This window comes from Oryzias latipes, chromosome 10, assembly GCF_002234675.1.
Source record: "Oryzias latipes chromosome 10, ASM223467v1".
Taxonomy (NCBI): Eukaryota; Metazoa; Chordata; class Actinopteri; order Beloniformes; family Adrianichthyidae; genus Oryzias; species Oryzias latipes.
Window position 1 is genome coordinate 27,020,027 of NC_019868.2, and position 25,274 is coordinate 27,045,300.

Sequence of the window (25,274 nt, forward strand, 5' to 3'; positions counted from 1 at the left end):
CTAAGCTGTCTGGGGCTTAAGCCCCTGGTAGGGTCTCCCATGGCAGACAGGTCCTGGGTGACGAGCCAGACAAAGAGCGGTTCAGAAACCCCTGATGAAAAGAAACAACGAGGACCCGATTACGTCGCCCGGATTGGCGTCACCGGGGCCCCACTCTGGAGCCAGGCCCAGGGTCGGGGCTCGGAGGCGAGCGCCTGGTGGCCGGGGCTCTTCCCACGGGTCCCGGTCGGGCACAGCCCGAAGGAGCGACGTGGGACCACTCTCCCATGGGCCCACCACCCGTAGGAGACCTCAAAAGGGGCCGGTGCAATGTGGTTTGGGTGGCAGTCGAGGGCGGGTGCCTCGGCGGCCCAAACCCCGATCATGGAACCTGGCTTTTGGGACATGGAATGTCACCTCTCTGGGAGGGAAGGAGCCTGAGCTGGTGCGAGAGGTTGAGAGATACCGTCTAGATATAGTCGGGCTCATCTCCACACATAGCCTGGGCTCTGAAACTCAGTCCTTAGAGAGGGGTTGGACTCTCTACCACTCTGGAGTTGCCCAAGGTGAGAGACGGCGGGCTGGCGTAGGCTTACTCGTGAGCCCCCAGCTCAGCCGCCAAGTGTTGGAGTTCACCCCGGTGGACGAGAGGGTCATGTCCCTCCGCCTCCGGGTGGGGGACAGGTCTCTAACTGTGGTTTCGGCTTACGGGCCGAACAGCAGTTCGGAGTACCAGGCCTTCTTGGTGTCTCTCGAAGGGGTACTGGAAAGTGCCCCAACGGGGGACTCCATTGTCTTCCTGGGGGACTTCAATGCCCACGTGGGCAATGACAGTGGCACCTGGAGGGGTGTGATTGGTAGGAACGCCCCCCCTGATCTGAACCCGAGTGGTGTTTTGTTATTGGACTTCTGTGCTCGTCATAGTTTGTCCATAACGAACACCATGTTCGAGCACAAGGGTGTCCATCAGTACACCTGGCATCAGGACGCCCTAGGCAGGAGGTCAATGATCGACTTTGTAGTTGTTTCAGGTGACCTTCGGCCCTGTGTCTTGGACACTCGGGTGAAGAGAGGGGCGGAGCTGTCCACCGATCACTACCTGGTGGTGAGTTGGATTCGCTGGCGGGGAAGGAGGCCGGAAAGACTTGGAAGACCCAAACGTACTGTGAGGGTCTGCTGGGAACGTCTGGCTGAGCCCTCCGTCAGGGAAGTCTTTAACTCCCACATCCGGGAGAACTTCAAACAGGTACCGGGGGAGGTTGGGGACATTGAGTCCGAGTGGACCATGTTTTCCACCTCCATTGTCTCTGCTGCTGCTCGGAGCTGTGGTCGCAAGGTCTCTGGTGCCTGTCGCGGCGGTAACCCCAGAACCCGGTGGTGGACACCGGAAGTAAGGGATGCCGTCAAGCTGAAGAAGGAGTCCTACCAGGCCTGGCTGGCCTGCGGGACTCCAGAGGCAGCTGACAGGTACCGGCAGTCTAAGCGAGCTGCGGCCCGGACTGTTGCGGAGGCGAAAACTCGGTCCTGGGAGGAGTTCGGTGAGGCCATGGAGAAGGACTATCGGTTGGCCTCGAAGAAATTCTGGCAAACCATCCAACGACTCAGGAGGGGAAAGCAGTTCTCCACAGGCACCGTTTTCAGTGCAGGTGGGGAGCTGTTGACTTCGACTGGGGACATTGTCGGGCGGTGGAAGGAGTACTTCGAGGATCTCCTCAATCCCACTGACACGCCTTCTTTTGAAGAAGTGGAGAATGAGGATTTTGGGGTGGGGCTGTCCATTACCCGGGCTGAAGTCACTGAGGTAGTCAACTAGCTCCTCGGTGGCAAGGCCCCGGGGGTGGATGAAGTCCGCCCTGAGCACCTCAAGTCTCTGGATGCTGTGGGAGTGTCTTGGCTGACACGTCTCTGCAGCATCGCGTGGCGGTCGGGAACTGTACCACTGGACTGTCAGACAGGGGTGGTGGTTCCCCTCTTTAAGAAGGGGGACCGGAGGGTGTGTTCCAACCATAGGGGAATTACACTCCTCAGCCTCCCTGGGAAAGTCTATGCCAGGGTACTGGAGAGGAGAGTCCGTCCGATAGTCGAACCTCGGATTCAGGAACAACAGTGCGGTTTCCGTCCTGGTCGTGGAACAGTGGACCAGCTCTACACCCTATCTAGGGTGCTGGAGGGTTTGTGGGAGTTCGCCCATCCAGTCCATATGTGTTTTGTGGATTTGGAGAAGGCGTTCGACCGCGTCCCCCGTGGCATCCTGTGGGGGGTGCTCTGGGAGTATGGGGTCCGGGGAGCCTTACTGAGGGCTGTCCGGTCTCTGTATGACCGGAGTAGGAGCTTGGTCCGCATAGCCGGCAGTAAGTCAGACCTGTTCCCGGTCCACGTTGGACTCCGGCAGGGCTGCCCTCTATCACCGGTTCTGTTCATAGTTTTTATGGACAGAATTTCTAGGCGCAGCCAGGGGCCGGAAGGGATCTGGTTTGGGGACCACAGGATTTCCTCTCTGCTTTTTGCAGATGATGTTGTCCTGTTGGCTTCATCGAACCGGGACCTCCAGCGTGCATTGGGGCGGTTTGCGGCCAATGTGAAGCGGCTGGGATGAGGGTCAGCACCGCTAAATCTGAGGCCATGGTCCTTGACCGGAGAAAGGTAGTTTGCCATCTCTCGGTCGGTGGAGTGTCCTTGCCCCAGGTGGAGGAGTTTAAATATCTTGGGGTCTTGTTCACGAGTGAGGGAAAATCGGAGCGTGAGATTGACAGGCGGATCGGAGCAGCGTCCGTAGTTATGCGGTCGCTCTATCGGTCCGTCGTGGTGAAGAAAGAGCTGAGCCGAAAAGCAAAGCTCTCAATTTACCGGTCGATCTACGTTCCAGTACTCACCTATGGTCATGAGCTATGGGTCATGACCGAAAGAACGAGGTCCCGAATACAAGCGGCTGAAATGAGCTTCCTCCGCAGGGTGGCTGGGCGCTCCCTTAGAGATAGGGTGAGAAGCTCGGTCACCCGCGGAGAGCTCGGAGTAGAACCGCTTCTCCTCCACATCGAAAGGAGCCAGTTGAGGTGGCTCGGGCATCTAGTTCGGATGCCTCCTGGACGCCTCCCTGGAGAGGTGTTCCGGGCATGTCCCACTGGGCGGAGGCCCCGGGGAAGACCCAGGACACGCTGGAGAGACTACGTCTCTCGGCTGGCCTGGGAACGTCTCGAGGTCCCCCCAGAGGAGCTGGAGGAAGTGGCTGGGGTGAGGGAAGTCTGGGCATCTCTGCTCAGTCTGCTGCCCCCGCAACCCGGTCCCGGATAAGCGGAGGAAGATGGATGGATGGATGGAACTGTACAACTACGTTTGAATAGTCCAGCAGATGGGCTTCATCCAGATGGAACTGGGGGTGCGAGACGAGGGTCCACAGCCAGAGGAGAGTGAGAAAGAGGGACAACAAGTGTTGCTCTGCAGCAAACAGAGGCATGGAGGACTGAAGGATAAATAAATTATCATGAATAGAGGAGAGCAGAAGTAAATGAGATTAGGGCACATAACCCCAGTGAACCATACTTTCCCCAGCTTCTAACTTCTAGCAGCCTACTAGCAACTAATTGTTATTACTATTGAAATTTAATTCAAACATGTTAATAGTAAGTTGCATGGTGGATGGTAATAATAAAAACAATAATAGAAAGTCTAGATTTTAAAAAATAAATATTGATAATATATAGTAGTAATCCTGGCAATTTATGAAACAATCTTCCCTCTGCTTACATCTAAAACAAATCAGTAAATGTTAATATTTTATTGAAAAATGTAAAAGAAAATTTGGGAACAATCGACAATTTTTATGGTGGCTGTGGTGCAGAGGTATATCCTCCTGGAGGATTGCAGGTTTGGTTCCCCGTCTTGCTCACCCTCGTGTCAAAAGTGTCCTTGGGCGGGACACAGAACCCCTCATAGGTCCTGGTGGTTTGGGATGCGCAGAAGACTTGGTTGCCAAGGAGACCGCCAATTGCTGAAGCAACTTTTGTAGAACCAGTAGCAAGGCAGACACTAACAATTGAGTCAAAATAAGCACTTTATGGACACTCTAAAAGCCTAATCGAAGGCCTTCAACAATTTGACTGAATTTGAGAACTGGACTGAGTGACTCCTCCCCCCTGGTAATCCAAACAGGAAGTACCCGCTGGTTCCAAGAAGTCTAAATCCTGTAGACTTCTATTGAGAAATAAACAGCTATTACTAAGTCATTCTATTTGCCAGAATAACCATTCTAAACTGGCCAATCAGAAGCCTCAATAAAGTACAGGGTGTCATGCCCTCTTTCAAGTGGTAGGGGTGTGGACTTCCAACAAGCCCACTTCTAATTGGATAGAGTGGTTGCCACGAATCATGATGTCTGTCTCCAACATGACGTGTCCGTGTGTCGAAATCAATGGCGACTGAATTGACTTCCTTTCATTGAAGTGAGCTGTTTTCTGTTGGAGACGAACTCTGTCCAGTTCTCATAATCATTCAATGCTTCGACACTATTTGTGAGGAGATGACGGCCAACATGCTCTATGGCTTTTGAAGCCGTCAGGACTTCTGCAGCCTCTGCTACAGTCACCACCCAGTTGTTACCTTGTAGCTTCTGGCTTCATAAGGCGGTCGGAAACCGCCATTGTCGCCGATCCAGTTTAAGTGGTAACAGAAAAAAATGGGACAGGGTTTTTCGTGAACAGGCTGCATCACAAATGGTGCATACAGCCCAGCAATCCTCTTCTACACACTTAAGATTGACAGAACGCTTGTTTTTTTTCCCCCCAGACACGGACTCCTTGTCTTCATACGTCATCACCAGACGCACGTAGCAACACTTGCTTCTGTTGCTGCGTCGTATCCATGGCAACTCCAGCTCCTCACAATAAAGATGAAACCTAATCCGCTGACACAGTCCTGGCTCCCTGAGACCTTTTTCGGGGTCCACTCTTCGGTGAGTAGAAGGAGTAGATGGTTGCTCTGGCAGACAAACCGATGCCTTCCTGCTTCCACGCACACACATTGACACACAGATGATTCAGCTTTCGTCCACTATGTGGAAACATAGGCCACTGCCAAAGCAATACAGTGTGTCCAACACGTTCCCTCAGCCGTCTCTGGTCTGTGGTGGTCCTCTGCTTCCTCTGTTTTCATTCTCCTCAGTTAGGGTTGCACGTATGAGTAAATAAACACTTAACTGCTACACCAGAGCTCTAATTACACGCAAACCCACTGGCATGTCTCCAGCACTCTGCGCTTGCAACTGTACCATATGAAGCTCGGAGTCTCACATAAACACACGTGAGCATGAATCTGCTCTGTGCAAAGCTGCGAACGTTCCTCCGTTAAACAGACAGATTGGACCGGTAATCACCACTGAAAGGTACATAAACAGAGCAGCTGATTTCTGTGGCCCACTCCCCCTCTATGCGCTCCTCAGCACTGACTGACTGAAACCCCTAAGTGGTCCTGAAGGCTTGTTTATGGGTTCATCTTACACTGTGTTTGATCCAAGGGCTTGCCCACAAACGCACACCAAGTGCACCAGCACACACACAGTCTGCACTTTATGTACAGGGGAGCCTCATTAGGCGATATATGAAAAGCTAAAAACTTCTTTTTAATCTGGAGATCCTCTCAAACACTACAAAGGAAGACGAGCAGAGAGCAAAAATGCTCTCTTGCTTTAGGAAACAAGTTTGTTGGGTGGGTGGGCTTTAAGGTGGGTGAGGAGGTGATATGCTGTGATGACTGGTGCAGAAAAATGAAAAAACATTCAGGAAATTGCAGGAAGATCCAAAGTAATCTGCAGCGTTTGATGCTCAACGGCGTTTTCCAAAGAGTTCTAACAGGCCTACTAACACAATGCTGCCTTTGGAACTGAAAACAGAGCAGCACAGACATGGACTGTCACACAGAAGCTTTATGGTGGATGAAAAGGAATGCCAATATTTTTAAATGTGTGATGTAAAGTGATCAATAAAGACAACCTCTGATGAAAATCAGTTTTTTGCTGTTTTTAACATGTTCTTGTGGCATTTCTCTGATAATAGGGGATGTAAATTAAGAAGATTAAGCTTAAAATTGTAATTTTTGGTATTTCTTTTTTTTTTTATCTTTGTGAATCAGGAGCAGAGGAAAAATATGCCATATGAAAAGTTGTTTGTTGGTGATGTCGAAAAAATACGCCAGGCTTGTTTTTCCCTGCCCAACTCCTTTCTGATGCATCCACGTGTTGACGACTAGATCCATGGACTGTATTTTTTGGAGTATAAGTCTTTGGTTTTTGCATAGTTTGGCCAGTGGTGGGACATATATGAAGGAGCAACTTACAGTATATCCATCCATCTTCCTCCGGGTCGCGGGGGCAGCAGTCTAAGCAAAGATGCGCAGACTTCCCTCTCTCCGGCCACTTCCTCCAGCTCCTCTGGGGCCAGCCGAGAGACGTAGTCTCTCCGGTGTCCTGGGTCTTCCCCGGGGCCTCCACCCAGTGGGACATGCCGGGAACACCTCCCCAGGGAGGCGTCCAGAAGGCATCCGGACTTGATGCCACCTCAACTGGCTCCTCTCGATGTGGAGGAGAAGCGGTTCTACTCCGAGCTGTCTGCTTATATGTGATTTTAAAAAAATATTGCCTCCTATGTATTTTATTCAGACGCAGCTCCTGCAGTAGAAGGAGAAAATCTAGATCTACATATAAAAAAACAACAACTCTGAATGACCTTGTTAACCCAGACATGAACTCTTCAAAATAAATGAATAGGATCTCTCAAAATCACCCAGTAACTGCTTCCATGTAGCAAAAAAAAAAACTTAACGGTAGCTTCTCCCACACGCCACATGGAAAAAAAAGGTAACGTGAGAATTGTGTTTGGTGTGAACTTAGCATCACACGGGGCTTGGCGTATTTGTTTAGGAGCCCAAAAGTGCAACTTATTCTCTGGAGTGATAAAAATATGTTCTTTTTTCTTCTTTATTATGCATTTTTTGGCTGCTGCGACTTATATTCGGGTGCGACTTATGCTTTGGAAAATACGATGCATCTTTGGATTTCCATGGCTCAAAACTGCATGGATAGCTCCAATGTTGCTCGCCATTTTTGCTGTGGCAGTAATGTTGGGTTAAGGGCATGAGGGGCTGTAAGCTAGTGGGAGAACGTGTAAACAGGGAGCTCTCAGCAATGCAAGCAAGCAAAGCAAATTTCTCATGATCTACTGGCGCTCTGCAGAAACGACGTCCTAGAAAACAACACAGTTTTTTTATTTATTTTTTTGGTCAAACACAGCATAATTATCATAAAAAAATACCACTGGGGACGCTTTTACAATAGACCAATAGGTTATTGGAGTGGGACTTTCAGTAAAAGCAATAAAATTGCAGAGGCAGCTCTGGCCCCAGCAAGTGTGGCCAAAAGAAACCTTCATGCATGACATCATTAACTCACAAGCCAACGAATATGAACGCAAACACAGGCACATAACTCACACATTTGTCATCAGCTTCAATACCAGACAAGTGAAACCACTGGTGACAAATGACTTTGTCCCCAGTGCTGCTCCGCAACTGTAACTCCAACACACACACGCACACACACTGTTATGGTTACAGCCGGCCACAGCGCTGAAGTGAACCAAGAAGTCAGACGCCGCCCCGCTCTTCATAACGTCCCTGACGTGTCGTCATGTGGATTCGCCATGATCACCATGTGGCTCAACTGAAAAAACCTTCAGTGGTGGAACCCAGAGAGAAAAAAAGAAAACCCTGTAGAGCACATCTTCTGAGCAGAGCTGTTCATGGGAAGGGAGAAGTGATGATTCTTCAAAGATCCCCCCCCCCCCCCTTCATTGCCTAAAAATCAGCGTTCATCACTCGGCTATGATCCTTCCTCCATCACATGGACACTTTTAGCAATCGCATATGGCTTGGAGACAAGGGTGACAAATGAGAGCTTCCCATGAGTATCAGCTTCCAGCCGATTCCTTTGTTCCTCATCCTCTCAGCTTTGGTCATCTTCGTCAAGCGCAATAATTTCATGCGGATGGAGGTCTGAGAGGAGGATTCAGGAAAATTAGGGCTTAAACCACAACAGATATTCTTGAGTTTGTGTTTCAAGCCAGATGTACAGAATTGTTTTTCGGGTTTTTCTGGGGGGGGGGGGGGGGGGGGGGGGGCCCAAAAGCCAATTTGAGGACCTTTATAGACATGTGACTAAAAAAAAAAGGCCTCAACAAGGAGCAGTACATGTTGATTAAACAGTCAATCAACATTTTAATGAAGTCATTTCTTCTGTATGGGATGATAAATGTAGTCTGCAAGTAATTGCTTAATTCTTTTAGTTGTGAAAGAAATAATAAAGTTGACTTATCTGATCTTTTCTTTGTCCAATTGTTTTGAGAATGGCCACAGCAAAAATCATATTATAAGCATCAAGAAATCTGGCTAGCATGAAAATAAAAAAATAAAACTTTGTCTCTTTTAAAAAATATATTATTAACTTTTAACAATGCTGTTAAACGTTGATTGGTAAAGAAATAGTGTTGATTGTTGGCCTTTTTAAAAGTTTTGTTTATTTTCCATTTATTTATTGATCTATATATAATTTTTTTTTAACTTAACTATCTTATCATTTTCATCTTATTGATCTCTTATTTATCCCATTTATTTATCTTATTTTTTTAATTTTCTTTCCAGCAGTTGTTACCGTTACGGTTGTGAATATTCAGAAATATGATATATATACATATTTGCATAAATAAAAAAGAAAAATGAACAATTAAAAAATTCAGTTTGATCAGAATCTATCAATTAATACAGGTATTTTTAAGCCCAAAATGATGTTGATTTAACACATTTTCATAGTGAAAGACTCTGTGTAGCTATATATTTATTGCAGCTGCACTGTTCAGCATTATAAGTGTATTTGAATTGTTTTCTATTTCTCACAATAGTGAGGAAAGTTGTTTTTCCAAATTCAAGTACGTGTGCAAACTAGCTAGTATAATGTTTCCCAGCCCTGGTCCTCGGGGAGCCCTGTCCGGCATTTTTTCAGTCTTCCCCTGTTCAAACACACCTGCCTTTAATGGCTGCCACAATCAGTTCTGCAGAACTCGATGATGAGCTGAATCAGGTCTGGTAAATGGAGCAACATGGTAAACCTGCAGGACAGGAAACACTGAGCTAGTAGACTAGCAGTGTTAACCTGCTTTGCTACAACAACTCAACTTTTAGCATGAAGTTTGATAAAGTTGCCTCCTATCTGAATCAATTTTGTCTGTAAGTTGCATGAAATTGACGTGTTCCAAGAGTAATCGGTCTACCAAAGAGATCATCTGAATATTAGGCTGTATTTGAGTTCAATGATTCAGATCAGCCAGTTTATAGTAATTCAAAACTCCACTCAGTAACAGGTCCTGTCAAAGATGAAATCTTCTAAAACCCCTGATGTGTGTTCGCTCAAAAGAGACAGAACGAAGATGATGGTATGAAAGAGTCAAAGAAAGGACAGAAAAGATGGCTGGTGAGTACTTGGCACAAACGGGGAGAAAAAAGCAAATCAAACATAATGAAGGGGCAGAGAAAAAAACTGTGGCATGGTCACGGATAAACGTCTGCTGCGCTTCCCAGGGCTGAACTTCAGGGGAATTACCTCACAGACATGCTGCTCCAGAGGACTGCAGCCCTGTTGAGTTTGCATCGACGGAGAACGCACACACGTTCGTGCACTCAGCCTTCGCTGAACTGCGGCCAACGGCATCACGGCCTGGATGAATCATTTCCAGACTCAGTGATGTCAGCTCTGTCAGGTTCACATGGAGCCCACAGCGCAAACACGCCGCGCACCTTTCCCACCGGAGGGCAACCCGCCCATCTGTATTTTTCTTCAATTAGGACCCAGAGACGGCGGTGAGGATTTTGATTTCAGATTCCTCCGTGAACTCAGACAGAAACTATCTGCTCGTCATGCTGTGGGTGCAGCTCACAACTGACAGACTTAAACTCCCTGTTGGACTTTAAAGATGGACCGATTCTGGGTATAGTATCCTTCTGAGGTTACAGAGGAGGTCACTGGGAGGTCATTTACCAACATGTCAGGAAATGCAACACCTACACATTTCCAGGCCTACACTGTTGTCTGTCGAAAATCTGGGGAAAAAGGATAAAACAACACGTTTTTCTTCTTCCCTTTAACTCTGTTTCCAGCCATGTCAAAGTTCGCCACACTGAGACTGTGATGTGATATCCTGAGGATGAAAGCAATAGCCCGCGTTTGTGCGTCTGGAAGGACTTTCCAGCGTTTCAGAAGGCTAAGCCGCGGACAGGACGTAGTTATGAAGCGCTAATTTGAGAGCTGTCTGATTGCAGGCTTTCTGCAGGCCCCCTAAACGGCACACACAGCCACACACACTTTTTTTTTTAACAGCCATTCATCTATCAGGTGTCATTAGGATGAGCTGATTGGAACCAGAGGGAGACAGAATGATGTCAGGCGAGCCCTCTTTACTGCCAGAGCTCCCATCCATCTCCACATCTCTTTCATCCTCATCCTCACCGCATCAACTGCGACTCCAGACTGATAAAAGTGCTGACACTGGCCTGCTAAAGCAACAGCCTTCTTTCTTTTTTTTCCCTTCAGTCTCAATTTGAGTCACGGAGAAGCAGCTCGGTCCGAAGACACAAAGAGCTGTCAGCACAACAATAACAGGAAAGCAGTTGGTTTTCTTCTGTAGATAAATGGGCCGACGCGTCATAAAATAATTTGAAGAACAAAGGAACACACATCTTTGCAGGGCAGGCAAGCTGATGTTCAGCAGTGGCAGTAATTCCTAAAAAGGGGGCACCGTGCTTTCACACTGAGAATAGATCTTTATATTAACACTGACGGAGAATCATTATCTGTAAATACAGGCGGGAGCCACTAATAAATCATTTTTCGGGGCCCCGACCACGAAGCGTTAAGGCATCGTGACAGCAAACCACACAGTGGCGGGTCTGCACTGCGTGCATGTCTGTGTTGCACCAGGCTTTGGCAGGCAGAATGATGGGGCAAGACGCAGCTTTTGATTGAAATAGCACACTGGCTTTTCAGCTCTCAGTTTGGTAGGGTTTAAATTATAGTCTGTGCGGGGCTGCAGAAGGCCTCTACGGATGGAAATAAAATCAAATGGTTGTTTTTTTTTCTGTGGACACAGGAGGGCGTGTAAAAACGCTCTGGAGTTTTATTGCTGCTACCAAATGATGATTGGAGTTCTTCGGCTTCAATATCAGAGTAAAGTACTCATTTTACATTTTAGGTATATTTTTCATCGATTAGGGACATACTATTTGTTGTCTGGTTAGCCCAGAACAATTGTACATTTACCTTAATAACTTATCAAATGATTAAAAGATGCAGATTTGAGTTAAAGGTGAGCAAACATAATGTTTTACTAATTTGTTCAATATTACAAGGAAAAACTGTCCAAAAGTTTCAAGAACTTGCCTCCAAAACCAATTTCCGCAGACTGGCCAAAGGGGGGCAGCACAGATGCATGTAGCAGGGTGAGTTGTCTCAGCACTCACCTGGTGAAATCAGTAAGTGTATCTGGTGTACTGCTTCACAAGAGTACGTTTGTGACTCATTGGATTTATCAAAATACTGAAGAAGAGTACACCTGTACTCCTGTCTCCAAATGTTTTTATTTTGTAAATTTACATTCGTTGTTTTTTTTTGTCTGTGGTTTCTGAGCTCTTGTGATAAACTCATGCTCTGCTCATGTATTGGCTCAAACTGAGCCTCTTGAGGCAGCGTTGCAAAGAAAGAAAGTGGAGCTGGAAGAAGACAAGAGCATAGACTCAAAATATACTAGCTACTCCTTTTAGACCCATTGATAAAATAATGTTTTTGGTGTTTTTCACCTGCTCTTGTGGCATTTTTCTGATGGTGGAGGACGTATTTACGAAGAATTTAACTCAAAATTGCATTTCAGAGTTTTTCTTTAATGAACAGATGAAAAAATGACGTTCTGATGCATCCACGTGCAGACAAATAGATCTGTGTATATCTTGGTTTTCCTCGTCAGACCTAGCATCTGGATCAGAATTGTACGGCTTGACAGCTGCAGTATTGCTCGCCATTTTTGTTGCACCAGTCATGTTAGGTTGGGGGTGCGAGGGGTTATTAGCTAGCAGGAGAGCGTGTAAAACACAAAGCTCTCAATCCCACCAACAGCTCAGACGCAAATTTTTTAATGAAGTACTGCCGCTCTGCAGAAACTATGTCCTGTGCGTCGAAAACATTCCCATTAAGTGGCTCGAATAAGATCTCCGAGACTCATAATTTGGGGTTTTCATTTACATAATCCTCAACATTACAAGAAATTATGGATTTTAAAATGTCAACCTGTGTGCAATGATTGAATACAATGCACAAGGTACATTTTCTAAAATGACTGACAAAAAAAATGATGCAATTATTTGGTGACAGACCAGTAGAGTGGAATTAACCCCTGTGCTTTCCTATGACCGCACCCTTACATTGACGTGTTCTCCCTACCATGACAAAGGTGGATAAAGGTGGAAAGATTTCATGTAATCCATGGACACCAGTGAAGATCACAAATCATTGAAGAAAAAAGGTTCAGAGCACTGTCTAGTGGGTCTAGATGACCCCACTCCCAATGTTAAAGTGCCTAGGATAGCACAAGGGTTAGAGCCTAAAGGTGCGAACAGTTGGCTTGTTGCAGTTGGACTGTTGTGCAGTTAATTTTATTCTGCAACAGACGTTGCTGCACAAAAGTCTTCGGCTTCATTCTGATTGACTAAGGAATCCGGTTGATCCAGTCAAGCCGTATGTCACTCATCCACAACGTACCCATAAATCCAGGATTCCACGCATCCCCTGGAATGGAAAAAAACCTTTCCTTTTTTTATATAGTGGGAAATAAAGTTAAGTACGAAGGCGTCAAGTGTTTGCTCCTTATGTGCCAATGATGATGATGTTCAGATTTGGTCGACAACGTCTCAAACTGTTTGTCTGAGCTCAGTTTTCTCCTAGAAAAAAAAAACACAAACAAAAATATCTGACAGCAAGAATGTTAGTTGAGCATTTTTAATCGGTCGTTTTTGGCCTGAATAGAGAGGATTCTCATGAGATGAACAGTGTTTCCTCTCTTCGAGTCAGTCCAGACCTGCCACTCTCTGACAGTTTGACCCTCTTCAGGGGTCACTATGACCCTTTCAGCCGCTCCAACCCTCGCTTCCTCCAGCCTTCCTGCTGCAGCCAATCACGTCCCAATCCGGGCTCATTTGGGATGTGATGTGGGAATGAAAGGTCCGATTAGGGACTCCTGGAAGTACTCACTCCCCCGTTTCTCACCAGCGCCTCTCCCCCCTCAGCGCCAGCCTGTTCGGAGCTGTGATTGGCATGTGAATTGCAGCATGCGGTGATGATAATAAGAGCGCTAACCAGGGCCAGGCCTTCCTGCAAGCAGCCAATCCCAGCTGGCAGAGACTGAAAAGACGACCGCTGCCACCATCTGAAGGGGCAAATAAAAATGACAAGCTAACTGTTAAAGAACTGCTGATTTTTCACTTGTTTTATAAAGCGTTTGAGGCTTTGCCAGATTCCTTTCTCCAACCCCCCTTTTTCTTCTTTTCCCCCTTCCCCTGCCGAAACCACATCCAGATATACGAAACCCTTCATTTATTGGGAGAAAGCTAAAAATAATTCCCCTCTGCTGTGGTGCTGCTCTGATTGATTGTGTTCTGTAGGACAAAAACCCATGCGGACGTGTGATCGAAGGTTTGTCTCGACAGCCTTCTGCCACATGCCAACAGAAAAAGGGAAATTCAACACACTTGCTTGCTAGTGCTAGTTAAAAACATGCAAGTATATTAGAGCTTTGCACTTTTGTGCATCAGTGTATTCAAATTATTTAAAACCAAAAAAAAAAGTCTTTCTTTGCCTGCAAATTAATATTCTAAACTTTGATTTCTTTTTATTTAAGTCCCACTCCAATCATATTTGGACCTCTTGTAAAAGCAGTTGTGGGTGTGAGCAAGCCTGCCTTTGCTTCCCGACATCCTTCTGTTTACTCCCGCTGGCTTACAGCTCCTCACAACCCCAACCTAAAAATAAAAATGGCAATTGATATTTCAGCTATCCAGCCATACAGTTTTGAGCCAAATGCCAGCTCAGACGAGGAAAACGAAGACGTACATGGATCTAGTCATTTACAAGTGGATGGACTGGAATAGAGCGGAGCACGGAGCTTGTGGCTCGCCGGTTGAAGCTCCTAAGTCACTGCTACAGGCCTTATTCCAAAGGCAGGTTTTATCTGCTCCTGATTCACAACAGTTTTAATAAAGAAATACTCAGAAATGCAATTTTAAGCTTAAATGCTTTATATGTGTCCTCCATTATCAGAAAAATGCCACAATAAAATGTAACAAACACCATTTTCATCAGAGTGGGGCTTTAAACAGATTTTCCCCAGAACTCCACCATGAATGCTGGAGGCTGCTCAGTTCAGTTTGATGAGCAGAGCGACCTTTCTGAGCCGCGTGACTCAGAAAAACGGCGCTCAGCTGGGAACCCCACAGTCTGACTCTCATTACCAATTACGTCTGTTTTGGTTTCTTCTTACCGCAACCGTTGACCGCACGGTTACTGGAAGTCGGAGACGCGGAAGGAGAGAAAAGGCAATTTTCATCAAAAAGAATTAGCTAAACAAACATGTGAGATGGACGTTCCCTCGACCCGGATCCACAGATCCTAAAGCAGTTTGGACAAATGAAGATCTACGTGTGTTTAATGAGAGGAGAGAAGGGAGGGATCACCTGAGGTCTATAGGGGGAGAGGCGCATGAGGCTAAAGATAAATGTCAACACACTTGTGGTGAGAGGAAGAGACAGCATCTTGGCAGAGACGTCTCTCACGGCTCCTGTTTTCTTGACACTCTCATCCCTTGTTACCCAAAAAGAGCAAACGGAGGCTGAGGGAGCCGGGGAGGGCTTGATGCCAGGGCACATGAGCCATAAAACCATCCTTCGCAGGCGGCTCCAAGAGGAGAAGAGTAGATTTAATTCTGTTAGAGGAGGAGAGAGAAAATAGCAGGAACAGTTATCACCATAGACATACAGTATATTACAGTTATGACCCTATACTGAAGCTTTTGAATTTACTCTTTTCTGCTTCATCTACCTCGGCTACAATAAATATAAGGACTCCTTAAGTCAAACACTGGAAATATAACATGAAACAACACGTTTTATCTCTCTTTTTGGCTCGACTTCTGTCAAACTCACCAATTGCACTGTAAAAACTGAACGCTAAAGTGAAAAGAGCATTGTTTCAAGAAAAAAAGTGTTGTTTTTCTGTCTTAAAGAAAAATAAACTTATCAGGAAAGTTTTCAGACTCCCACTCCAATCATCGTTTGATCTATTGTAAAGTCACTCCCAGTAGTGTTTTTAGTATGATTACAACTTTTTAAGACAAAAAAAATCTGTGTCGTTTTCTAAGACATAGTTTCAGCAGAGCAGCACAAATGCAAATTTGAGATTAGTTTTCTTTATAAATGCAAATAGCTAAATAATCTTGGTTTAAGAAAATGTGTCTTAGTGATTAGAATTTTTTTACTTCATGTCAGAATCCTTGGTAAATCATTTTTCCCACCCCACTGAGAGACTTTTTTGGTTTACTTAACACATTTCTAGTGCAGATTTTCTTTGCAGTGTGTGCTCTTTCTGTATATTTTTTAACACACACACAAACAATCAAAGTTACCTAATAAGAGAAAAGAAACCTTAAAAATTGGTATTGTTTCCCTGGATCTCAGGTGCAAATTGAACTTTTTTGGTGTGATCCAGGCAGCGTTTGGTTTGAAGTCTGGAGTTTGCTGTAAGACAGAGGTGAGATATTCAAGCTGGAGGTGGGACTGCACCAAAGATCAGGGGTGGGCAAACTGACAGACCAGAACCTCTGGACCATGATGTTTGCAGATGACATTGTGATCTATTGTGAGAGCAGGGAGTAGGTGGAGGAACACCTAGACGGCTCCAGCAAGACAGAGAATCTGACTGTAAATGAGAGCAATTCAAGAGGAACGGTGAGGTTAGAGGGAGCAGAGGTGAAGAAGGTGGAGGACTTTGGAGTACTTAGTGGCAACTGAGTGTGGGAAAGAGGTGACGCGGCGGTGAACGGGTGAAGGAAGGTTTCGGGTGTGATGTGTGACTAAAATGTGTCAGCAAGAATGAAGGGAAAAGTGTAGAAGACTGTAGTAAGAGCAGCTGTGCTGTTGTTTAGAGACTGAGAAGAAGACAGGAGGCAGAGCTGGAGGTAGCAGAAATGAAGATGCTGAAGTTCTCTTTGGAAGAGAGACTGAGAAGAAGACAGGAGGCAGAGCTGGAGGTAGCAGAAATGAAGATGCTGAAGTTCTCTTTGGAAGAGAGACTGAGAAGAAGACAGGAGGCAGAGCTGGAGGTAGCAGAAATGAAGATGCTGTAGTTCTCTTTGGAAGAGTCATGAATTAAGCCCCTAGTGGTTAATTGCTGAACTGCGTCTGATTCCACTTGTTATTTATTAAAAGAAGCTTCAACCTGGAAGTCAGCAGTATATCAACGATGCAAAACAACAAAGGAAGTGTATGAATTAAGCGTTACACACTTCTTTTCGGTACAATACCCGATGAGTACAAGTACTTTAAAAACGTTCTTTCAAACATTTTCAATTTCACAGCTTCCAGTACGGCTGTAAAAATCTTTGGACTGAACTAACTTACATAAAACTTTAGTTAGCAGTGAGATAACTCGGTATGTTGAGTTCACAAAAGGCTTTTTTGGCATTTCATCCTCACATAGTCCTCCCAGTTGTCAAGGACTTTTTGTCAGAATAAATCCACATTGCTTGAACTTTAATTTTATTGAGTTATCATAAAAATGTATCAAACTAAATATTACAATTCTTGACCACAAAATAAAAAGGAAAATTTGGGGGAAAATATTGGTTTTTAATCGTTATTCCTCCATAATTACCGGCATAAATTGAAAATAAAAATTCTTCAGATGGTAGTTTTTCAAATTAAAAGTATTATTCCTGTGTCAAACAGGTGGGGTTTTCTTTAAGGTCACCTCCGTTTGACAGCTTAAGTCTTAAGTCTACCTCAAACATAGTTGATTAGCAAGAGAAAATCAGCTTTTAACAGTAAATGAAGTGGTGAGATGGTTAGTGTTTGCAGACGCGGTCCATTAGCTCTTTGAGGCAACAAATGACCCGATTCCTTCCCCACTGAGTTTCCATTTCGAGACTCCAAGAGAGCAAAAAATAGACTTAATTCTGGTTCCTTCAAGACGGCAACGATTTGATGGAACTCTGACAGTTTAGCATTTATAGAAAGAGGAAAAAATTGAGCCTACGTTCACACTGCCCTCTGCAATCCATTTTCCAATGAAAAAGTCTACGCAAACACGTTTCGGGCTTCCACGTTCACAACTTTCGCGAAGCTATGAAAGATTTTATGACGGTTTTTTTATGCGTGGTCACTAAACGCGTGTTGCAAGTTAAACAAGGTCAAACTTTGACCAATCAGGGATCCGACTTCTGTTTTGAAACATGGGTTTGTTTTATCAGATGAACCCAGAAATGGCGACGAACCTGACGACGTCTGCGTTTGTGTTTCAAATAAAGATAAACCAAAGGCCACTCTCCTGACATTAGGGTAATCCGCCATTGCGAAGACGCTAGCATTGAACCAAACTGTTTCTGTTTCGTGCCCAAATTGCAAGTTCTGCACCGCTTCCATATTCCGCACCAAGCCTCTTCCAACTGTAGGTGGTGGACATGAAAACATTATGAAAAGAAAAAGAAGAAGAAGCCCCTCCCTGCTTGTCCAATGTGAACACCAGGGGCTACATTCAATCAAGTTTAGCGTGTTCTTGAACTCGTTCAAGTGCCCGTTGTGTACATAGGTCAAACACTGATTTGAAGGATGTTATGACCTTATTCCTGTCCTCACAGATCTTTTTTTAACCATGTTTCCAAAGAAATATCAGTACCTTGAAAGAATTTCCCAAACATCCTCTTTTCAGAAACATTGATTTAAGGAAAGCAATCTTTAAAAAGGATTTGAATTTCTTTGTCTCACCTCCATCACAGACGACTCACATCCCATTAGCCTCGCACCGCAAAGTTTACAGCGTTCCACATTCAAACACTCCCTGAATTTCACAGCAGAAGGGTGGTGGAAATTTGACATTTGGCAGCAAGCGGGCATTCACTCAAACACGGAACACACTCAGAAACTGCTCGGCATCCGGATCCAACTTAAAACAAACCATCAGGCGGCCTGTCACGTCCGCTCAGCGCGGGGAAACAGACAGGCCCGCTCATAAACACACAAACACAGAGAGTGCACAGATACTGTACAGGCAGACGCTCAACAACTGCTCATGATTACTGCCTGCATGGGCTCCGGCCTTCAGCTGCAAACACTGCAGCCTCAAACCAAATGACAGGGGATGAACAAAGAATTTCAGTTAAGAAAACCATCACATGTTTTTTAGGAGCTGAACCGCTAAGACCTAAGTTGGTGCTCACATGTAGACCTATTGGAGATCATTATTACTTTGGTAAGGGATATCAACAGAGCCCAAAGTGATGTGAAAGTGCAGCTAGTCATCAAACTTCCGGGTGAATGGAAACCTGAGGCCTCTGCCAAATTGGATTGGAGTCTCTTGTTTCCGCTTGTTTTGTGCTCAATAAGAGAAAACACGTGCGTCAAATATGCCAGATTTGAACTGGATTAAGAATCAGAAAGCAACGAGGAGAATTTCCTGTTCACTTCATGCAGGGAAAACGCACGTGCGCCAGCCGAGCTCGCGCTGACATCCCAAAAAAGAAGATCCATGAGCTGACTACAGAAACCAAATAATTTTTAACTTAAAAAAAAAAAAAAGAATAAATAAACACAAATCTCATCATCCAAAAAACGGGTTCTAGTGACTTATAACGCATGTGATTTCAGTTGGTCATAGCTCTCGGATTCCCGGCTGTTATTGTCAGAGATTTCCATCTGCAGCCAAACCGGCCGTTCCGTAAACACAGACTCCATTTGTTTTCTCCTCGCAGTAATTACAGCATGTGATTAAAACGGCATTTAAAACAGAAACTTCGCTGACTTGTATTTGTGTAAAGCGGATCTATTTCATGTCGAGCAGTAATGTAATAATACCGAGCTGTCAATACAGACCCGGATCTCACGCGTGTGCGCAAAACTCCAACTGATCGGCGCGCTTATGTGAACCAGACACGCGCGCGCCCGCGCGCGCAAGCAGGACTTTCACTTCATTTAGAAGAAACGATAAAGCCATTCAAGAAAATTCGTAGGAAATTTTAAGTTCAGCAGCCAATCAACGAGCTTCGGGGAGACATTTTAGAAGCAGAAGGACCGAATTAAAATAATTAAATATTTGGACGCTGAAACCCGCCGCTCCAAAAGTGAATTTAAGGTTTTTGAAGAACTTTTTGTCCACTAAAACTGCCGGTGAAAAGAACCTTCAACTAAAGTGAAATGACTCCTCCTAGGTTTATGTTTTGCTTTGTGCCTTTGGAATAAGTTTAATTGGCATCAGATGCGCGTTAAGATGCTGTAATGAGTGTCGTTCTTTGCCCAGAGGTGCTCATAATGCGCACTGTGATTAAACAGATAATAAAAACGACACAATAAATGACCACATTTTCATTAAAGTCCTCCAACTAAAAGCTGAATTATGTCCCATACCACTTTGTTGTCCAACAACAAACAATGAAATAAAAATATGAAGGAAAAATGGAAAGTTAGTTGCCAGATATGGACAATTTACTATCCTCCCCCTGGTATTTCTTTATAGTTTAGTTTGGGGTTGTTGTTTCAGCTCAGACAAAACTTTGTTTGGCGCGGGCCCGTCTCCTCCCCTTTCCCACATGGAGATCCGTCCACGCTTTCTGTGGGGCAGAGAGCAAAGGAGACACGCTGAAGCGGATGAAAGGGGGAGTGAGAGAAACATTGCGGCGAGGAGGAGAGGCGTGCCAACAATCAAATATTTTGGACGGGAGCACGTCTCGGAGAGCACATGGCAACGCATCAATTACGCAGCGTCACAGAGCCGCTGGGAGAGAATAGGGCCTCCCTGAGGTGTTGCCAACCATTGCTGCTGGTTATTCAGCCCGGATTTATGCAGACTGAGCGGGGAGTCTCGCGCAAGGACAAGGTCCGGACGGACACGCGGCTCGTGCGCCCGGCCACTCGCTGCAGAATGCAGGGATTGAGCTCCAGGGCGCACGCCTTCTCCGTGGAGGCGCTGGTTGGGAAACCCTGCAAGAGGATGAAAGTGTCAGAGAGGCTCGGATCAAGTTCAGATGGAGGCGCCGATGGTACCGTCTGCACCGGTGAGGCACGAGGACGCAAGGACACTTTGGAAAAACAACATAAAATTACCTTTTTATATATATTTTTCTGAATTAAAAGTTTAAACAACTTTTGTTCAGTTTCTTTCAATGTTTATTTTAGGATTTAGAAAACTCTCAGCTCAATATAAAGTGTATGCTGCTAACAAACTTTTCAATTCAATATTTTTAAATTAAACTTTCGCTCAAACTTTTTGAGGAACTTTTGTCAAGTCTAGTTTCATCCCTTTAAGGCCAACGTTCCACCAACCAGGCTCAGCAGGCGGGTTCAGCCCTCAGGAGGCCTGAGGACACTTCCAGTGAGCCGCCCGGACAGACTGACAGACCCGCGTCGGAGGACTCTGAACCGGCCTGCGAGGACAGCGACTGCCGGTCAGACGGAGAGGCCCGGGTGGAGCTGCAGGGCTCCGAACTGTGGAAGAGATTCTACGAGATCGGAACCGAGATGATCATCACTAAAGCTGGCAGGTAGGTTGGAACAGTGTGTGAGATCTGACGTCTGAAGGCATTATATTACATATATTTTGGTGTTTGGAGTCAGTTAGTGAACTATAATAGATAGATCATTATCTGTTTTTTTATGTAACTTAGCAGCTTGTGGTCGCAGGTACAAAAAGCCCCTAAGCACTGCAGCCAATCAGAAATAATCAGAGAAAGTGTCAGTTTGCAGTTATCAGATGAGAAGCACCGCGGAGGCAAACGGCACTGATGTCCTGTTTCACTTTTACGCGCAACACGTCACGCGTTTTGATGTTTGACTCGTTTGAACCTGAAACATAACAGTTGTGGGGGGTTTTGTTTCCTTTACATAAAACATTCTGTTTGTGGATTAAGGTTATTTTGTGTTTTTATTAAAGTAAATTGGTTTGCGCTTACGTGGACCATCAAAGGAGTTATCGAGAAAATCCTTTAAACTGTTTGTTTTCTTCTTTTATATCTAAAGTTATTTTCTTTTAACTGTCACCTATGTCTTCAATGTTTCACATGTAAAGCATTTTAATAATCTGATTTGATAAATATGTGCGTAATTTTTCTCTTGGCTGCCATCAGGAGAATGTTCCCATCCGTGCGCGTCAAAGTGCGCAATCTGGAGCCTTGCCAGCAGTACTACATCGCCATGGACGTGATGCCCGTGGACTCCAAACGCTACAGGTGTGAATCCATTCAGTAATTCTCCAGATGTTCCCTCCTCCCACCTGCTGACCGGCCGCTGCTGCCCCCCCCCCCCCCCCCTCTCAGGTATGTGTACCACAGCTCGCAGTGGATGGTGGCTGGAAACACGGACCACTCCTGTATTTCTCCACGGCTCTACGTGCACCCGGACTCGCCGTGCACAGGAGAGACGTGGATGCGTCAGGTCATCAGCTTTGACCGGGTCAAACTCACCAACAACGAGATGGATGATAAGGGGCATGTAAGTGACCACAAGGTGCTCCTTATCTGCTGCAGATTCACCTCCAAAGTGCGCGTTTTATTTAGTCATAATGACTTAAATGAGGACCTCATGTTGTGGTTGAGGAGGCTCGAGGAAGCGGCGGAAGGCTTTAGTTTTAAATTTCTCAGCACTGAAGACGAGAAACAAGAAGACACACTTTGCCTCCAAATGTCTTCAAAAGTTAAAAATAAAACACTGTAAACAGTTTTGCAGCCACAAATTCAACATTTTTTAAAGTAATTTACTTTAAAAAAACACTCATGTTTAATATTATCCTGCAGGGAAAAAAATTGAGAAAACAGTACAGAGAAATAAAAAAATGAATTTACATTTTACACAGTGAACTAATGTGAATTTTATTTACACACGATAACCTTTTTTAAAATAAATAAAAAATGTATTCACTTTTTCATTACAATTTCTTGATGAAAGTGTTCATATCATCAATAAGAATCTGCTGAAGTTTCTAAAGCAATGACTAAAAAAGAGCTCTCTCTAAAATAATGAAATCAGTAAAATATTTTATTTAAAAAATGATATAAATGAATGTCAGCCCTTTTTTACTATATTTTAAATTTAAAGGATTTGACTCAACGACATTATATGTCAATGCACCAAATGTGTAGACAGTAAAAGCTGGCATCAGTCAAAAAAGGAGCAAATATTTGGGCTTCATTCCAAATTTTACGCTAAAAGGCTGTTTTTTTGTTTTTTTGTTTATTGGGTGCTTGGAAACCAAACTCCTGAAGTTCATGACTAAACATGAAACCACATCATGACCTGAACAAAAACAGCTGCAACTGTCAGAAATCAGGATTTTACCAGGTAAATAAAGGGGAACGTTTCTGCAGTAAAGATGTGGAAGTGAAGAAGAAAAACAGAATATTATTCTGTTTAAAAGAAATAAATCCCATTGAAAGTTTTCCATCTGTTTTTATAAAGCCCGTTTTTGAGGATATTGATTATTGAATCTGTTTTTCAGTTATGGCAAGAAAAGCTAGAATTTTCAAAAATATAGAAAAACAACAGAAACTTTTTTGTTTTTTAAATCTAAGCTCTGATATGTTTTTTTATTAGATAAATTATTAGAATTTATTAGAACTTAGTTGTGATCTATTTATTAAGATCTCGTTGTGCTTTGGACATATTTTTTCCCCCTCTTGATTGGAAAAAACCAAAGTAAAATTAAAATGAATTGTGAAAAAATGATAGACAAAACAAAGGATTGTGTAGTTTTTTAAGTAAATCATTCCTGCTTTTTTATGTTTTAAATAAAAAATCAAGTGTACAGATATGACATTTTCATAATTGCAGCAGAAATCAGTTGCTGTGCAGTTTTCTGAATTCAGGATGAACTTTAAGGACACACAGAGCCCTGCGTTGTTTGGCCTGAACTCTGCTGATGTTGTCAAACGGTTGAGGCATAAGATGATTTTGTGATGCTTGAAGTGGGTCTGACGCAGACACCTCCATCTGTAGATCATTCTGCAGTCGATGCACAAGTACAAACCACGTGTGCACGTCATCCGGCACGACCCGCGGATGGACCTGTCTCAGATCCGCTCTCTGCCTGCTGAAGGGGTGCACAGCTTCTCCTTCCTGGAAACTGAGTTCACCACAGTGACAGCCTACCAGAACCAGCAGGTAACCCTCAGGAGACCTTCTGGCCAGGCGTCACCCTCTCTGATTTGCAGGGGACGGCCTGCAGCTCAGGTTGTTTGACCTCAGGCGTAAATCATGAAGCCGCTTCCCTGCAGTGTCCTTTCTGCCAGCGCAAAGCAGAGCAGCGGCTGCCAGCTCTCTTCATCAGCAAACGTATTATTATAGAAACTCCATCGAGAGCTCACAGCCCGTTAAAGCGTGAAATAACACACAGCAAACTCCAGAGCTCTCTTCCAACAAGACTGCTTGACATGAGGGCTGCTGGGAGACGCTGTCCCTGAGGGCGGTGGGGTGAAGAATGCCGTTTTCCGCCTCCATGCTGACCTTCTGTGTTCCTCTCTCTAGATCACAAAACTGAAGATCGACAGGAACCCCTTCGCCAAGGGCTTCAGAGATCCAGGAAGGAACAGGTAAAAAAAAAAAACACACTAAAGTCCCCCGCTGAAGGACCTGGGACTGAGTTTGGGTTCAGCCACTGAAATGTGAAGCCGTGTAAAACCTTCACATAAAACCAGCCTGAGCAGTGCAGGATTTCACACCTCTCAGAGCCATCATTTGAATCCCTGAAATAACATTTTTGGGCTGCTTTTACAGTGTGTGTTTGTGGATGCAGGGGGGTTCTGGATGGCCTGCTGGAGTCCTACCCCTGGAGAGGCCCTCTCAGCTTGGACTTGAAGCCTTTCGCGCTCCAGCTCCAAGGTACTTTGCCAGACTGGTTCGAAGTTTTGTGAGTTTTTTTTGTGTTGGTCCTGACTCACGTCTGTCGACAGGCAGTTCGGGTTCGGGCAGCATGAAGAGCCTTTTCCCTCTTCCCTCATCTCCGGCCCTCCTCCCACACTTTGGTTTCTCCTGCCAGGACGCTGCCCTTCACACCCTCGCTCTTCCGCTCTACGGCAAAGCTTCTGCCACCGGCGTTTCCACACCAGGCGGCGAGGCCTTCCTCCTAAACGGAGAGAAACAGAGGAGCTTTCCCCCGCTGCCTCCTCTCTCAGACCTCCCGCTCCTCTCGACGCTCCAGGGGAGGAAACCTCGTCTTCACAGGCCTCTGGGGAGCCTTCCCCCTCTTTACAGCTCCCACTTCCTCCCTGATCTCGCTGAAGCTTCAGGCCCCTGCTGCCTTTACCGCTACAGCCTCCCCCTGAGCTCCCAACTCATTTCCCGGCACCCCAAACTAGCCGAGGACACCTCAGACTCTCTGCTGCGCCAGTTTCCATGGCAGCTAACCGCCAACCACTGCCTCTGACAGCTGGACCACACTCACAGGCAGAACAAGCCAGCAAAACATGCTCATGCAAAGGAGAAATGAGACTGTGGGAAGGATTTTTTTTATATATATGTATATTTAAAAAGGGGGGGTTGGATTTACCAGCACAAAAAAAACTGAGCTAAAAAGAAAATCATTTTAAAGCAGTTTTGATTTGGACTAAATGATTTTTTTAAAGTCAGCAGTAAAACCAAAGGTATGTAGCATGGTAAACTGTTAAAACAAACCTCACAAGTGCCTATTAAAGTATTTTCACGTTCTTGGTAAAACAAAACACGTTGGAAAAATGCTTTTTTCTTTTTACATCCATGCACCCATCTGTTTGAGCATTTTCCAGATTTGTTTTTGTGACAAAGCAAGTTACAGCTGCAGAAATAAGTATATCAATAATTTAGATAAATATTTTAGTCTCCGAGACATTTTTCACCAAAACTAAGATTATTTTGCTGTTGAAAAGCTTTCTTGATAAGCTTGTTTTTCTTGAAACAAGCCATTTTTATAGAAGCGAGGGTCTTTTTCC

General features: G+C 45.0%; 1 protein-coding gene across 1 annotated transcript; it reads left to right on the plus strand.

The window, feature by feature from the left end:
* Window positions 1-19,912: 19,912 nt before the first annotated feature.
* On the plus strand, window positions 19,913-25,020 carry LOC101163668 (T-box transcription factor TBX22). Its single transcript, XM_004073654.4, has 8 exons — window positions 19,913-20,375; window positions 20,627-20,861; window positions 21,444-21,545; window positions 21,633-21,807; window positions 23,308-23,472; window positions 23,836-23,900; window positions 24,104-24,189; window positions 24,261-25,020. The coding sequence occupies exons 1-8, from the start codon at window positions 20,060-20,062 to the stop codon at window positions 24,731-24,733; spliced, it is 1,617 nt and encodes a 538-aa protein (XP_004073702.2). The 5' UTR covers window positions 19,913-20,059; the 3' UTR covers window positions 24,734-25,020.
* The last annotated feature ends 254 nt before the right edge of the window (window positions 25,021-25,274 follow it).

What these genes read in the sequence shown, in the direction of transcription:
- LOC101163668 (XM_004073654.4), top strand. Translation starts at nt 20,060, where the DNA reads ATGGCAACGCATCAATTACGCAGCGTCACAGAGCCGCTGGGAGAGAAT. An exon ending in GTGGACTCCAAACGCTACAG is followed by an intron (nt 21,546 to 21,632) that starts GTGTGAATCCAT and finishes CCCCCCTCTCAG; the next exon opens with GTATGTGTACCACAGCTCGC. An exon ending in AGAGATCCAGGAAGGAACAG is followed by an intron (nt 23,901 to 24,103) that starts GTAAAAAAAAAA and finishes TTGTGGATGCAG; the next exon opens with GGGGGTTCTGGATGGCCTGC.